General features: G+C 52.6%; 2 protein-coding genes across 2 annotated transcripts; both read left to right on the top strand.

The window, feature by feature from the left end:
• Positions 1–303: 303 nt before the first annotated feature.
• TM9SF1 (transmembrane 9 superfamily member 1) lies at positions 304–5,208 on the top strand. Its single transcript, XM_007949216.2, has 5 exons — positions 304–645; positions 1,988–2,606; positions 2,892–3,077; positions 3,984–4,257; positions 4,815–5,208. Exons 1-5 carry the CDS (start codon positions 304–306, stop codon positions 5,206–5,208), a joined length of 1,815 nt encoding a protein of 604 aa, XP_007947407.1.
• An 85-nt stretch (positions 5,209–5,293) lies between these two features.
• Positions 5,294–14,539, top strand: IPO4 (importin 4). Its single transcript, XM_007949214.2, has 30 exons — positions 5,294–5,885; positions 5,966–6,052; positions 6,166–6,245; positions 6,332–6,373; positions 6,797–6,926; positions 7,014–7,193; positions 7,452–7,517; positions 7,617–7,718; positions 7,801–7,884; positions 8,145–8,309; positions 8,410–8,463; positions 8,611–8,720; positions 9,024–9,132; positions 9,310–9,439; positions 9,915–10,028; positions 10,125–10,238; positions 10,466–10,586; positions 10,743–10,854; positions 10,964–11,076; positions 11,166–11,243; positions 11,319–11,376; positions 11,478–11,583; positions 11,672–11,865; positions 12,007–12,054; positions 12,480–12,605; positions 12,719–12,927; positions 13,108–13,240; positions 13,327–13,431; positions 14,248–14,317; positions 14,409–14,539. Exons 1-30 carry the CDS (start codon positions 5,817–5,819, stop codon positions 14,537–14,539), a joined length of 3,240 nt encoding a protein of 1,079 aa, XP_007947405.1. The 5' UTR covers positions 5,294–5,816.
• Positions 14,540–14,612: the final 73 nt, after the last annotated feature.

Here is a 14,612-nt window from a genome sequence, read left to right as displayed (position 1 = left end):
TGTGGCGGGCAGGGACCTGAGGCGCGAGGCTGCGTGGCGTTGCCATGGGAACGGGCTGGGGTCGCGGTCGAGGCCCCCCGCGGGTGGGCGGCAGAAAGACGGATAACCGAACGGAGACCATGAAGAGTAGATGTGGTGTGGGTGTCGGGATGTTGCCTCCGGAGGGAAGGCTGCGGAGGACAGTGGGAGGAAGTGAAGCCACTAGGTGTCAATTCGATAAACCTGACTTGGATGGTCATGAGTTGATTCTTCCTGATTTCCATAACCGCAGGATTCCCCCCAACAGGTCCCGCTGCCTTAAGAATGACAATCCTAGAGCACCCTGGAAGTTGGAGCTGTCAGTGGTTGGCAGTGCTGCTGCTGCTGGGGACAAGCCATGGGCCAGGGGTAGAAGGTGTAACACACTACAAGACTGGCGACCCCGTCATCCTTTATGTCAACAAAGTGGGACCCTACCATAACCCCCAGGAGACTTACCACTACTATCAGCTTCCAGTCTGCTGCCCAGAGAAGATACGTCACAAAAGCCTTAGCCTGGGTGAAGTGTTGGATGGGGATCGCATGGCCGAGTCTTTGTACGATATCCGCTTTCGGGAGAATGTGGAGAAGCGAATTCTGTGTCACATGCAGCTCACTTCTGCACAGGTCAGCCTGCCCACGTGGATGTCACCCAAGGGACTAATAACAGTGTTTTATACAGGTTTTCAGAGTACATTTATGGTTTTAAGATTACCTTTATGTTAATTAGCTGACTTGATTGTAACTACAACTTTGAGTGTGGCAGGCAGGGCAGGTTCTATTGACAAACTGAACTGTGGGAACTTAGAAGTGACTTTTCAAGATTACGTGGATAGTGAACTGCAGAGCTGATATTAGAGTCCAGGACTACTGACTCCAAGATTCTCTGTTGTTAACAAGGTTCCAACTATCCATACCCAACCCTTGACAGTTTTTTGACTTGCTTTTCCTCTGTACTTAACCGTCCTCTCCCGGCTTTTTCTTTAAGCTCTGATGGCACAGTGGTTGAAACATTTGGCTGCTAACCAAAAGGTTGATGCTTTGAACCCAGCAGCTACTCTGCAGAACAATGAGGCAGTTTGCTTTTGTAAAGATTTACAGCCTTGGAAACCCTATGAGGCAGCTCTACTCTGTTCTACAGGCTATGAGTCACAATTGACTTGATGGCAGTGGGTTTTACCATGCTTTTTCTTTAACAAAAGGAGCTCTGGTGGCATAGTGCCTAAGGCATCTGACTGCTAACCGGAAAGTTGATGGTTCAAACTCACCAGCCATTCTGTGGAAGGAAGATGGAGTAATCTACTTCTGTAAAGATTTACCGCCTTGGAAACCCAAGGGAGCTCGCTATGAGTCAGAATCGACTCAATGGCAATGGATTTTTTTCTTGAACAAATCTTATTTTAAGCCCGTTTTCCTTAATTCACTCCAGACCTTCTTACACTTTGCCCCCTCTTGCTCTTTTTGGAGAATTCCAACACACTGGACCAGGTATGAGATGATAAGGCTTAATCCATTGGTTTTCAAAGGGGACAATTTTGTCCCCTAAAGGATATTTAGCCATGTCTAAAGGCATCTTTGGGAGCTCTGGTAGCATAGTGGCTAAGGCACTTGACTGCTAACCAGAAGGCTGGCGGTTCAAACCCACCAGCCACTCCTCGGAAGGAAGGTTGGGCAATCTACTTCTGTAGTGATACTGCCTTGAAAACCCAAGGAGGGGTCGCTATGAGTCAGAGCTGACTCGACGGCACATTAACAACAACAACAAAGGCATCTTTGATTGTTACACTGGAGGGTGCTACTAGCATCTTGTGGGAAGAGGCTAGGGTGCTGCATCCTACAATGCACAGGACACCCCACACAACAGAGATATATCTGGCCCAAAATGTCATCAGTATCAAGGTTGATAAACCTCTTCTAACCCTATCCCTGAGGAGGCCTGTCTGACTGACTCTTAACTTGTTCTTTGTAGGTAGAACAGTTGCGCCAGGCCATTGAGGAACTGTACTACTTTGAATTTGTGGTAGACGACTTGCCAATCCGTGGCTTTGTGGGCTACATGGAGGAGAGTGGGTTCCTGCCACACAGCCACAAGATAGGACTCTGGACCCATTTGGACTTCCACCTAGAATTCCACAGGGATCGAATTATATTTGCGAATGTCTCAGTGCGAGATGTGAAGCCCCACAGCTTGGATGGGTTGAGACCTGATGAGTTCCTAGGCCTTACCCATACTTATAGTGTGCACTGGTCTGAGACTTCAGTGGAACATCGGAGTGACAGGCGCCGTGGTGATGATGGTGGTTTCTTTCCTCGAACATTGGAAATCCACTGGTTGTCCATCATCAACTCCATGGTGCTTGTTTTTTTACTGGTGGGTTTTGTGGCTGTCATTCTCATGCGTGTTCTTCGTAATGACCTGGCTCGGTACAACTTGGATGAGGAGACCTCTGGAGGCTCTGGTGAGGACTTTGACCAGGGTGACAATGGCTGGAAAATTATCCATACAGATGTCTTCCGCTTCCCTCCATACCGTGGCCTGCTCTGTGCTGTGCTTGGCGTGGGAGCCCAGTTCCTGGCCCTTGGCACTGGTGAGGTGATACAAATTAACTAGGGATTTCTCTCAAGGGGTAGAACTAGATGGGTAGCTTGTTCAAAAAGGCCTGTGGATCTTCTCTTCTACCCAAGATGACGGGCAGACCTGAGGAATAGAATGGCTCTAGTGAGAATGTATGTAATTGTGGATTTTCTGGAGAAGAGTTTAGGGGAGATTATTTTGCTGGAAACCCTGGGTCTGGAAGAAAGGAGGCTGAGTCCTCTATTCTAGAAGAGGGATAGGTGAGACCTAACAGAGGCTTTCCACTACCACCCTGCAGGCATTATTGTCATGGCACTACTGGGCATGTTCAACGTGCACCGTCATGGGGCCATTAACTCAGCAGCCATCTTGTTGTATGCCCTGACCTGCTGCATCTCCGGTTACGTGTCCAGCCACTTCTACCGGCAGATTGGAGGCGAGCGTTGGGTGTGGAACATCATTCTCACCACCAGTCTCTTCTCTGGTGAGGACTTCCCTTTCTCCCTGGTGGGCCAGCTTGGATTTAGGAAGTTGGAGCCCATCATGGAAACCGAGATAGAATCAGAGTGCGGCTTTAAGAGAATAAAGATAGGCAAAAGAAACAGAATAAGAAAAACTGTCCAAAAGACAAGGCTGTATATATTGTTTTGAGCAGTTAAAAATTATTAAACCCTTAAAATGACTAGGCATTATACTAATTCCTCTACATTTCCTTTATCACAGTAACTGTATGAAGTAGGTAACATTGTTCCTATTTTACAGTTGAAAAAATTGAACTTCCAGCTGGTTAAGTAACTTGCCCAAGATTATACTCCTAAAAAGTAGTTAACCAAGTTGCAGACCCAGGCAATTTACTCCAAAGCTTATATTCTCAACCACTAGACTAAAATAACTCCCTTGAATTTATTGATACTCCCCCTCCTTTTTTTATTTTGGAGGAGAATAACTCCACCGCAGCATTTCTAATCAGCTTGCCCTTTCAAAGACAGTAGTAACCTGCATTCAGAACCTTCCTTGTTCTCAATCCCAAGTGTCTGATTTATATCATATCACATTTATACGGGAGCCAGGATTTTCTGAAAAGAGGGCCTTAGTCCAAAGGATTGTCTCATGCTAGAAATTACAGGCCCCTGGAGGCAGGTGGGTTTTGTGTCACTCTTAGATCATTATGTAGAAGCTACCTCAGTCCTTGTTAATGACACTGGGTAGGAACAGTGGGACACGGGTGGATGCAGGTTAGGGCTCCACGTGGATATCCAAGAGTACACACAGGTCTGCCATTAGAGTGGTTGGTTGCTTCACCCCTGTCCCCTTAAGTATAAGCTGAGTGGGTGCCCCCAGGGAGGTAGCTCCTAGTGCTCACCCTTGCTCTGGGGACACATCCCTGCAGTGCCTTTCTTCCTGACATGGAGTGTGGTGAACTCGGTGCATTGGGCCAATGGTTCGACACAGGCGCTGCCAGCCACCACCATCCTGCTGCTTCTGACGGTTTGGCTGCTGGTGGGCTTTCCCCTCACAGTCATTGGAGGAATCTTCGGGAAGAACAACGCTAGCCCCTTTGATGCACCTTGTCGCACCAAGAACATTGCCCGAGAGATCCCACCTCAGCCCTGGTACAAGTCTACTCTCATCCACATGACTGTTGGAGGCTTCTTGCCTTTCAGGTATTCTCTCTTTATTCTATAAGCATCACTTTCACACCCCCTGACCTTGACTTTTCCTTTCCCCACCGTTTACCCTAACCCAGTTCAGTAATAATGTCTGGCTCATTGTAACGTTAAGAGGTCATTACATGGTTCCTTCTGTCCCCAAGTAGGACTGAGCTTGAATCAGTTATATGGGTAGCTCACTTTTAAAGCTCTCCAGAGACAATGCTCCCGTCAGCATCTTCCTGGTTTCTCAGTGTCTACAAATACCATGTGGGGTTTAAAACCCATTATTCATTGTTTATCCAATTTGCTGGTACCTCTTTGTATCAGGCAGATAATACAGTAGAAAATCAGACAGACGAGATCCCTACTCTCAACCTATCTCACATCCTTGAAATGAGAGCAAGTAATCATAAGCAAAAGAATCCCCTAAGAAGCCAGGAAATTAGGGGCAAGGAGTAGAACATTTTTCACAGTGTCCCAGCAACATGGGAGGGTGGGACTGGATTTGGCCACCACTTGTTGGCAGTGCACAGCCCTTTAATGTGGTATATCATTTCTTTTCTCTACAGTGCCATCTCTGTGGAGTTGTACTACATCTTTGCCACAGTGTGGGGTCGGGAGCAGTATACGCTGTATGGCATCCTCTTCTTTGTCTTCGCTATCCTGCTGAGTGTGGGGGCTTGCATCTCCATTGCACTCACCTACTTCCAGTTGTCTGGGGAGGATTATCGCTGGTGGTGGCGATCTGTGCTGAGCGTTGGCTCCACCGGACTTTTCATCTTTCTCTATTCAGTTTTCTACTATGCCCGGCGCTCCAACATGTCAGGGGCAGTACAGACAGTAGAGTTTTTTGGCTATTCCTTACTCACTGGTTATGTCTTTTTCCTCATGCTGGGCACCATCTCTTTTTTTTCTTCCCTAAAGTTCATCCGTTATATCTATATTAATCTCAAAATGGACTGAGTTCTGAGTGGTAGAACGACTGGTCTTTCTTAAGCCCTTTCTTTTTGCCCCATTGATGTCTGCTACCACCTTCTCTTGAGTGACTGAATTGTGTTATGGCATTGTTGTTCTCTGGTGCTCCCTTCTCCAGAGAGAACCTGGAAATTATAAATCTCTATTATATGAGGAGTATATATTTGGACTTTTTAAGTTGCCTTTCGTTTTGGTCCCAATTTTTCTTTTTACAAATATCAAAATAAAGTTTATTAAGAAAAAGGATCTTGTAGTTGGAGGGTTTGGTCTGGATATAGGCACTCGAGTCACGCTCGTGAGGGCAAGTTCTCCTGGAAAACTGGGTCAGTCTCGGAATTCAGGAAACTAGAAGTCTCCAACGGGGCCTGGGCACTATCCGCTGGGGAACCCAATTGCCAGGGTCCTGTTTCCGCGCCTCAGCGGGGCTACCGACCTAAAGGAAGTTGCGGAGCCGGAGCACTTTGTAGGAAGTACGTTGAATCACCCAGGCGACGGGAGGAGTGCGGAGCAACGCCTTTTCCGCCGGAAGTGGAGGTCAGCCTCCACGTGCTGTTCCTCCCCCCTCCCGGCCCAGTAGCGGCGGCCCCACTGCTACCATGGAGCCCACCGGCCTTGAGCAGCTCCTACGGGAGCTACTACTGCCAGACACCGAGCGCATCCGCCGGGTATGAGGCAAACGGGCCCAGGCCCGGGCGAGCGGGAGGTGGCAGGAAAGGCCCGACTCTGACCCCCAGCCTTCCCCCAGGCCACTGAGCAGCTCCAGATCGCACTTCGGGACCCTGCCGCCCTGCCGGCGCTCTGCGACCTGCTGGCCTCGGCGGCCGACCCCCAGGTGAGACCCCCTACCCCTTTCCGCTGAGCCTCACACAGTATGCCACTGGTCAGACCCCAGCTCGCCCCCTGCACCTTCCTGCCCGGACTCTCACGCCGGCTTCCTCGTCCTAGATCCGCCAGTTTGCGGCAGTGCTGATCCGCAGACGACTGAGCACCCGCTGGCGGCGGTTGGCGGCGGAGCCTCGGGAGAGGTGGGCTGGGCCTGTGGAGGGGCGGGGCCGGGCTGATTTTGACTATTGGGCAGGCCTGTACTGAACACCTGTCACTTGTGTTGTAGCCTCAAGTCCCTGGTCCTCACGTCCCTGCAGAGAGAGACAGAGTGAGTACCTACCTGCTTCCTTTCTTGATCCTAACTGACTCCAGGCTGAGACCCTCTCTGGGTTTCTGCCTTCTCTTTCAGCTTCAAGCTGGGATTTGGGGGGCAAAGACTTCAGTTCTTGACCGAGGGTGGAGTGAAGATTCCAAAACTGTGTTGAAGACTTGAGAATGAACTATGATGATCTTCCAAACCAGAGTCAGAAGAATGGGATGAAAATTCATTCTGAGACTGAACTCACCAGATTACATAACCCCCAGAGCTCCTCGGTTCTCTTCAAACCACTGTCTCATGTGTCCCAACTCAGCAAAGACCTTGTGTCCACACCTCCTGAAGGGTTTCTCTCCTGGCTGCCCCCTCGAAACTGGGTTAGCATGTGTATGGCAGGGTATTGGAGGGTGATGGGGGGATCACTCCTATTTGCAGGCACTCTGTGAGCCTCAGCCTGGCCCAGCTCACAGCTACCATTTTTCGGAAGGAAGGCCTGGAGGCCTGGCCTCAGCTCATGCAGTTTCTTCAGCACAGTACCCATAGCCCTCACATCCCAGAGAGAGAGGTACCATTGCACAGTTGGTGGGAGGGAGGTGCTGAAAGCTAGATAAACCATGTAAGTTTTTTCCTTCCATCTCCTACTCCTGGACAGATGGGGCTTTTGTTGCTGAGTGTGGTGGTAACCTCCCAGCCTGAAGCTTTCCAGCCCCACCACCGGGAGCTTCTTCGCCTTCTGAATGAGACCCTTGGTGTGGTAGGCTCTCCCGGGCTGCTCTTCTACTCCCTACGCACTCTGACTACCATGGCCCCTTACCTCGGCTCTAATGATGTGGTAAGATGTGGGCCCTCACTTTCCCTGCTGCCCATTCTTGTCACGCCCTCACTGTTGTATCTGCAGAACTGCTTTGAGTTCTTTCCCTGCCTTCTGTCCTTCTTGGCTGCTAAGAGAAGGGCTTGTGGTGGTTGGGCCTTGCTGGTGTGCCTGGGCTCCTTCTCAAGAGTCCATGCCGTAAGGAAGCTGCCAGCTTCTGGGGCCAGAGATTAGTCTGCACCATGGTTTCTGTGATTCACTTCATCCTGTGTTTTCCAGCCTCTCGCACGGATGTTGGTGCCCAAGCTCATTGTAGGTGTGCAGACTCTGATCCCCATAGATGAGGTGAGGACAGTTGGCTGGCGCTCTTAGAAGGAGAATGAGGAGTACCCAGCCTGGTCCAAAAGCATGGTGATCTTACTACTTGCTTTGTCTGTCTGTCAGGCAAAGGCTTGTGAAGCCCTGGAGGCCCTAGATGAGCTACTGGAGTCAGAGGAGCCCATCATCACCCCTTATTTCTCTGAGGTCCTCACATTCTGCCTGGCGGTGAGACTGGGGTGGGTGTGCCCCTGCTGCATATTCTGCTAGGAGTTTGCCTGCCTATCTCTGATTCTTAGTCTCTGAGCAGGTGGCTGGAAATGTGGCTCTGGGCGATGCAATACGTGTGCGTGTTCTCTGCTGCCTCACCTTCTTGGTCAAAGTCAAAAGCAAGGTAAGTGCTCTTTGACTTACATTACCTTACTCCTTTCTCCACTCTTAGCCTCACTTCTGGGGCTTTCTATTCACCTCAGGATATCCAGAGTACCATGGCTAAGACGTTTAAGCTTTGGCTTGGCCTCACCCTGGCTCTAGCTGGGATATTGTGAATCTCTTACAGGGCCTCTTGTGGCCTGAAAGACTAGATTTTTTTTTTAATGTGTGCCCATCTTGAGAGCTGATTTTTAGGGTTACTCTCCTGACTTCCCACTTAAGGCTTTACTGAAGAATCGTCTGCTGCCACCCTTGCTGCATACTCTTTTCCCAATTATGGCTGCTGAGCCCCCCATGGGCCAGTTGGATCCCGAGGACCAGGATTCAGAAGAAGAAGAATTAGAGATTGGCCTGGTGGGAGAGACTCCCAAGCACTTAGCTGTACAGGTGGGACATAGGATCGGGCTGGGGTCTGGGGCATTAGATTGCTATGGGGAGTTGGGGAGGCAGATAGAGATTTCAGAAAAATCTCCCCATCCTTTCTCAGGTCGTGGACATGCTGGCATTACACCTGCCCCCCGAGAAGCTCTGCTCCCAGCTGGTAAGTGTGGCTCTGCTTTCTGGCATCCATATCTGCAGGTATGCCTTGGCTCTCAAGGCTGAGGATGTTTTTGGCCTGGTAGCTGTGAAGAGCTAGCAATGGGTAGGTTCTTGCTGGGTTTCAGGAGAGTGCCATGTGCCTCCTTAGATGCCCATGCTGGAAGAGGCCTTGCACAGTGAGAACCCATACCAGCGCAAGGCGGGGCTTCTGGTACTGGCTGTGCTGTCTGATGGAGCTGGCGACCACATCAGGCAAAGGTGGGTATTCTGCCATCTGCGTAGGGGTGGGCGTTGGGAGGAGGACCACACATCCCAGGGCAGCCTTGGTTTATGCTTGTTGCAGCTTAATCATTAATAGTATTTCTCTCTGTTCTGAAACATGTTCTGGTTTAGAAAATATTTTTGATTGTCATCCATGCTATAGGGACCAGGGGTTGGTGCCCACCATTTGGTGACTGAGGAAGCTTTGGTTTTCCCATGGAAAACAAGGTGAATAGGCCAGCCTGAGACTCTCAGGTCCTGCCTTCTCATATTCCATCTTCTTGTCCTGCCCCCATGCAGACTGCTGTCCCCACTGCTGCAGATCGTGTGCAAGGGCCTGGAGGACCCATCCCAAGTTGTGCGCAATGCTGCACTGTTTGCCCTGGGCCAGTTTTCAGAGAACCTGCAGGTCAGCCAGGCTCAATGTGAGCAGAGGCCACCTCAGTCCCCACCCCCACCCAGCCCTGGGACCATCCCCAGCTACCCTCAGCTTTCATCTCCTTTCTAAGCATCCTTCCTGGCTTGGCACTCAAGTATGTACCCTACGGTTGATCCTGACTCAGGCCTCCCTTTCTCCTTCCCCTAGCCCCACATCAGCAGCTACTCAGGGGAGGTGATGCCGCTGCTCCTTGCATACTTGAAGTCGGTGCCACCTGGGTGCACACACCATCTAGCCAAGGCCTGCTATGCTCTGGAAAATTTTGTGGAAAGCTTAGGTAGTGATGAAAATGGAAATATGGGGAGACTATTGTACCTTTGGCTGAAAAGGGGCAGGCTGGGCCTATTTCCAAATCACTGCCTGTATTGGGCATAGGAGGACGGATATGACAGGGACCACAACAGAATAAGCCTGTAGAAGGCATGTGAGTTAAACATTTACCTCAAATAGACACATGCCCTGGAGTGAACAATCAAGGGAGAAGGAAGGGCTGCTTATGCACAGGGAGACAGCTCAGGGGGCAGGAGAGTATGGAGGGATGGAGACTGGGAAGTGGTACTATGAGGAGGAAGTGGGAGGGGAGCTGTTGCATTGTGGTAAACTGTGGTCAATGACATGAGACAAAGTATATGTGAACTGCTATATGGAAAGTGAATTTGCTCTGTAAATCTTCACCCAAATCACAATAAAAAAAAAAAAAAAAGAATAAGCCTGTAGAGGTGCAGCTGTGAGAAGGACGCTCTTTCTCATAGGGCCCAAGGTGCAGCCCTACCTTCCGGAGCTTATGGATTGTATGCTGCAGCCTCTGAGGAATCCCAGCAGCCCCCGGGCCAAGGAACTGGCTGTGAGCGCCTTGGGGGCCATTGGTGAGGAAGGAGGCAAGGGGTGCAGAGTTCACCCAGAGAGCGTGTGCAGGTGGTCTTAGCCATGCCTCCAACCCTGATTCTATCTCCATCCTGCAGCCACAGCGGCTCAGGCCTCCCTGCTGCCCTACTTCCCTACTATCATGGAGTGCCTGCGGGAGTTCCTCTTAACAGGTCATGAGGACCTTCAGCCTGTGCAGATCCAGAGCCTGGGTGAGTGAGGGTTCCTAGATGGAATCTTATTGCCAGGGAAGGGGGATGCTCACCTGATGTTCACAAAGCACTCCCCAGGGCAGCACAGTGGTCTTCTTTCTCATAGAAAATGCTAGTTCTCCACACCCTATCTAGAAGTAGGCTAGAATTTCTTGGTCCCAGACTTCGCCCTGCCTACCTGCAGCTTAGCTGTACACCCCAGTGTTAACTAAGTTCCTGGCCCACAGAGACACTGGGGGTGCTGGCACGAGCAGTGGGAGAGCCCATGAGGCCCCTGGCTGAGGAATGCTGCCAGCTGGGGCTGGGCCTTTGCGACCAGGTAGACGATCCTGATTTGCGGCGCTGCACGTGAGTGACCCCTGACGCCACCCCACATGCCCACTCATTGGATCCACAGCCAGCCCCCCCTTTCTCTGGTTCTGGACCATAGCCAGGTTTCCCTGCGCACCCCCATCCTGTCTGTCTGGCTCTAGCAACTGCACAGCTTTCACCTGCCTCCACCAGGTACAGCCTGTTTGCAGCCTTATCAGAGCTGATGGGAGAGGCCCTGGCCCCCCACCTGCCACAAATCACCACACTCATGCTGTTGTCACTGCGCTCCACTGAGGGCATTGTGGTGAGCAGGGGGTGTGGGTGGCTGGGCGGTTGAGCTGGGACAGCCTGGGATGGGCCCTGTCTCCTGAGCCCAGCTGAGCCTGAGTCCGTCCCATGCCTCCTGCATCCAGCCTCAGTACGACGGTAGCAGCTCCTTCCTTCTGTTTGATGATGAGAGTGATGGGGAGGAGGAGGAGCTCATGGACGAGGACGTGGAAGAGGAGGAGGACTCAGAGATCTCAGGGTGCGGAGGCGGGCTACTCTGGTCAGAGAATCCAGATGGTGATTTTGGACAAGGACTTGATGACCACTGCCTCCCCACCTTACTCGTAGGTACAGCGTGGAGAACTCCTTCTTTGATGAGAAGGAAGACACCTGTGCTGCTCTGGGGGAGATCGCTGTGAATACCAGGTGAGCATTGCCCTTTTTCTGGCCTTAGGAGCTTACTTAGGAGCCCCTTCCCCATGGCCATGTGTCTGTCCACAGTGTGGCCTTCCTTCCCTACATGGAGAATGTCTTTGAAGAAGTATTCAAACTGCTGGAGGTGAGTGGGCCAGTTGGTAGCGGTGGGTAGGGGCCACGGGCTGAGCCCCGAGTTCTCTCTGCACGCAGTAGGCAAGCCTTGCCACCTCCCTCATCCTGCAGTGCCCTCACATGAATGTGCGAAAAGCGGCACATGAGGCCCTGGGTCAGTTCTGCTGTGCGCTACACAAGGTCTGCCAAAGCTGCCCCTCGGAACCCAACACTGCTGGTGAGAACGAGAGGCTGGGGCCAGGCTGGGGGCTCTGAAGTCAGGTGGAGCAGGGGCTGGCCAGGGCTTCAGCCAACACTGTCCTCAGCTCTGCAGGCTGCCCTGGCCCGGGTGGTGCCGACTTACGTGCAGGCAGTCAATGGGGAGCGGGAGCGCCAGGTGGTGATGGCCGTGCTGGAGGCCCTGACAGGTGTGCTGCACAGCTGCGGGGCCATCGTGCTGCAGCCCCCTGGGCGCCTTGCTGAGCTCTGCAGTGTGCTCAAGGCTGTGCTGCAGAGGAAGGTAAGCAGACAGGTGGGCTGAGGAAGAGGAGGTGCCCTGGCCCCAGGTGGGGGCAGTCAAGGCTATAAGTCCAGTTCCCCTACCCCCATGAAAAGGTGATGGAAGGAGAGTTGGGCTGAGCTGAGCTACCTCTGCCCACAGACAGCCTGCCAGGACACTGATGAGGAGGCAGAGGAGGAGGAGGACCAGGTGAGAGCTACAGGTGAAAACTGGGGACCAGGCAGCCAGGTTAGTCTCTGCAGGGGTAGGGTGGACAGTGCAGTTGGGCTTGGCCTTAGGTGAGTCAGAGCTGCTAAAAAGACGTGGGTGAGGGCTTAGAATGACTCCCCTGATCTACTAAACCAGTGGGAGTTCAGGGAAAGAAAGCAGCATGGACTGGGCGTCTGAAGAAGGCTTTTTGGAGGTGGGGGTCCTGGGCAGGCCTGGAGTGATGGGTGGGAGTGGGATGGCCAGGAGAAGCTGGGATGTGAAAAGCACAGCCTGGGAGGGCTGGGCCCTGTCAACCATAGACAACAGCCTGGAGGTCCACCTGTGGTCACCGGTGGAACATGGTCAAGAGGTGTGCATAGTCATGGAGCTGGCCCTGGAGCTTAGGCCCTGATCTGACTCCACAGGCAGAATATGACGCCATGTTGCTAGAGCACGCCGGAGAGGCCATCCCCGCCCTGGCAGCTGCAGCTGGGGGAGACGCCTTTGCCCCCTTCTTTGTCGGCTTCTTGCCATTATTGCTATGCAAGACAGTGAGTGTTCCATCAGCTGACTTTGAACCCCATTCTACTCCCGTGCCCAGCCTCACTATGTGTGTCCCAGTCCCAGGCTGACTTGCATTCCTTACCCACCTTCCCCCCACCAGAAACAGGGCTGTACAGTGGCAGAGAAGTCTTTTGCGGTTGGGACACTGGCAGAGTCCATTCAGGGCTTGGGTGCTGCATCAGCCCAGTTTGTGTCTCGGCTGCTTCCTGTGCTGTTGAGCGCTGCCCGAGAGGCAGATCCTGAGGTGCGGAGCAATGCTATCTTTGGACTGGGTGTGCTGGCAGAGCATGGGGGGCGCCCTGCCCAGGAGTATCCTCAGTTTGCAGGAAGGGACAACATGGGGCTGGATAGGGGCTGTCACTGGAGCTCAGAGATGGGAGCAGTTTGCTTGTGTATGTGTGTGTGTGTGCGTGCGTACCTCCCTGCACCACAGAACCCAGGGGTGGGAGAGGTCTGCCTGTGTGCACCCATTCCTTGACCGTGGATCAGACACTTCCCCAAGCTCCTGGGGCTCCTGTTGCCCCTCTTAGCACGGGAGCGCCATGATCGTGTCCGTGACAACATCTGTGGGGCACTCGCCCGCCTGCTGATAGCCAGTCCCACGAGGAAACCAGAGCCCCAGGTGAGGGATTGGGGCATTACGCAGGGCTAGGAAGCTGAGAGAGGGAAGGGGCAGGACACGTGGGACCAAGGCATCTGTGTGTTCAGGTGTTGGCTGCCCTGCTGCACACCCTGCCACTGAAGGAGGACTTGGAGGAGTGGGTCACCATTGGGCACCTCTTCAGCTTTCTTTACCAGAGCAGCCCTGACCAGGTAATGGTGGTGTGGAGTGGTACCAGTTTCCAGAGACGCTCAGAGGAAACCTGATCATTTGGTGTCTTGAGAGGCAGAGCTGGCGTCAGTTACAGCTGACACAGAGTGATAGCTTAAGCCGTCATTATATGGTTCTCCATATTCACCCACATTCTCATTTGTCTGTCACCTGCAGGGGTTGGCAGCCTGTCCTTGGTAGATGGAAGGGCTACTTCTCTTGTTGGAGGATTTTTCCTCAGGGAAGGACCATCCTCTGGCCGTGTCTATTGTGTGGTCTGTGCCAGAAGTTGTAGCCTTTCTGGGCTGCTCTCCTAGACTAGGGCTGTTTCAAACTGTACTCCATGGAGCTTTGGATACTTCTGGGCCACCCCACCATACATTTCAATCATACAAACTGTTCTCTAAATGAGATTTTGTCTGTACCAAGTAGCTAGGTTTGGATTCACGTCCTGGTGTTCCTGTATCTGTCCCCCTTTGTCTTCCCCTTTAGAGACTGCTATGTTGGTGCTGCTGGGTGTGTGGACTTTTGGTTTTGAGGGCCATGACTTCAGTCACCTTCTATCACACATCCCGTCCCCTCCAAGAAAATTATCAGCACCATGTTCCACTGGCCCTTCTCATGTTGTCTTGGATGGCTGTGAATCAATACCAGGCTCAGGCAGCCCTGGTGGGGGATGGTGGGTGCCTCTCTATGGTCTCTACCACCCCAGGCCTTCTGGGTAGGGTAGCCCTGCCTCTGGATTCTGTCCCAGCCCCCTTGCCCAGTCCCGAGACCCAGGGTTGCTGCTGCCCCTGAGCCTGCTGTTCTTCCCACAGGTTGTTGACGTGGCTCCAGAGCTCTTGCGCATCTGCAGCCTGGTTCTGGCTGACAGTAAGATCCCAGCAGGTGAGAGCGGCAGACGGGGCTGGGGAAGCCTGGGAGCAAGGAGTCAGGAGCCAGTCCTCCTGAGACCTCTCCCTCTGCACTCTTGACCCAGACACCAAGGCTGCACTATTGCTGCTCCTGACCTTCCTGGCCAAACAGCATGCTGACAGCTTCCATTCAGCCTTGGGCTCACTGCCTGGTGACAAGGCACAAGAACTCCAGGCCACTCTGGGCCTCACCTAGACTGTGAGCTGTGGCCAGGCCAGAAGAACAGAGTAGCCTAGGCCTCGAGACCACTTCCCAGCCCAGTTCCCAT

The sequence above is a fragment of the Orycteropus afer genome, unplaced genomic scaffold, assembly GCF_000298275.1.
Source record: "Orycteropus afer afer isolate SDZICR_OR568_19922 unplaced genomic scaffold, OryAfe1.0 scaffold00243, whole genome shotgun sequence".
Taxonomy (NCBI): Eukaryota; Metazoa; Chordata; class Mammalia; order Tubulidentata; family Orycteropodidae; genus Orycteropus; species Orycteropus afer.
The sequence above is the reverse complement of the archived record's forward strand: the minus strand, read 5'-3'. Positions and strand labels throughout refer to the sequence as shown.

Coding starts and splice junctions, on each gene's coding strand:
- IPO4 (XM_007949214.2), top strand. CDS start 5,817: ATGGAGCCCACCGGCCTTGAGCAGCTCCTACGGGAGCTACTACTGCCA. Junction 8,464..8,610: donor AGAAGCTCTGCTCCCAGCTG/GTAAGTGTGGCT, acceptor GTGCCTCCTTAG/ATGCCCATGCTGGAAGAGGC. Junction 12,928..13,107: donor GGGGGGCGCCCTGCCCAGGA/GTATCCTCAGTT, acceptor ACCGTGGATCAG/ACACTTCCCCAAGCTCCTGG.
- TM9SF1 (XM_007949216.2), top strand. CDS start 304: ATGACAATCCTAGAGCACCCTGGAAGTTGGAGCTGTCAGTGGTTGGCA. Junction 646..1,987: donor TGCAGCTCACTTCTGCACAG/GTCAGCCTGCCC, acceptor TGTTCTTTGTAG/GTAGAACAGTTGCGCCAGGC. Junction 3,078..3,983: donor CACCACCAGTCTCTTCTCTG/GTGAGGACTTCC, acceptor ACATCCCTGCAG/TGCCTTTCTTCCTGACATGG.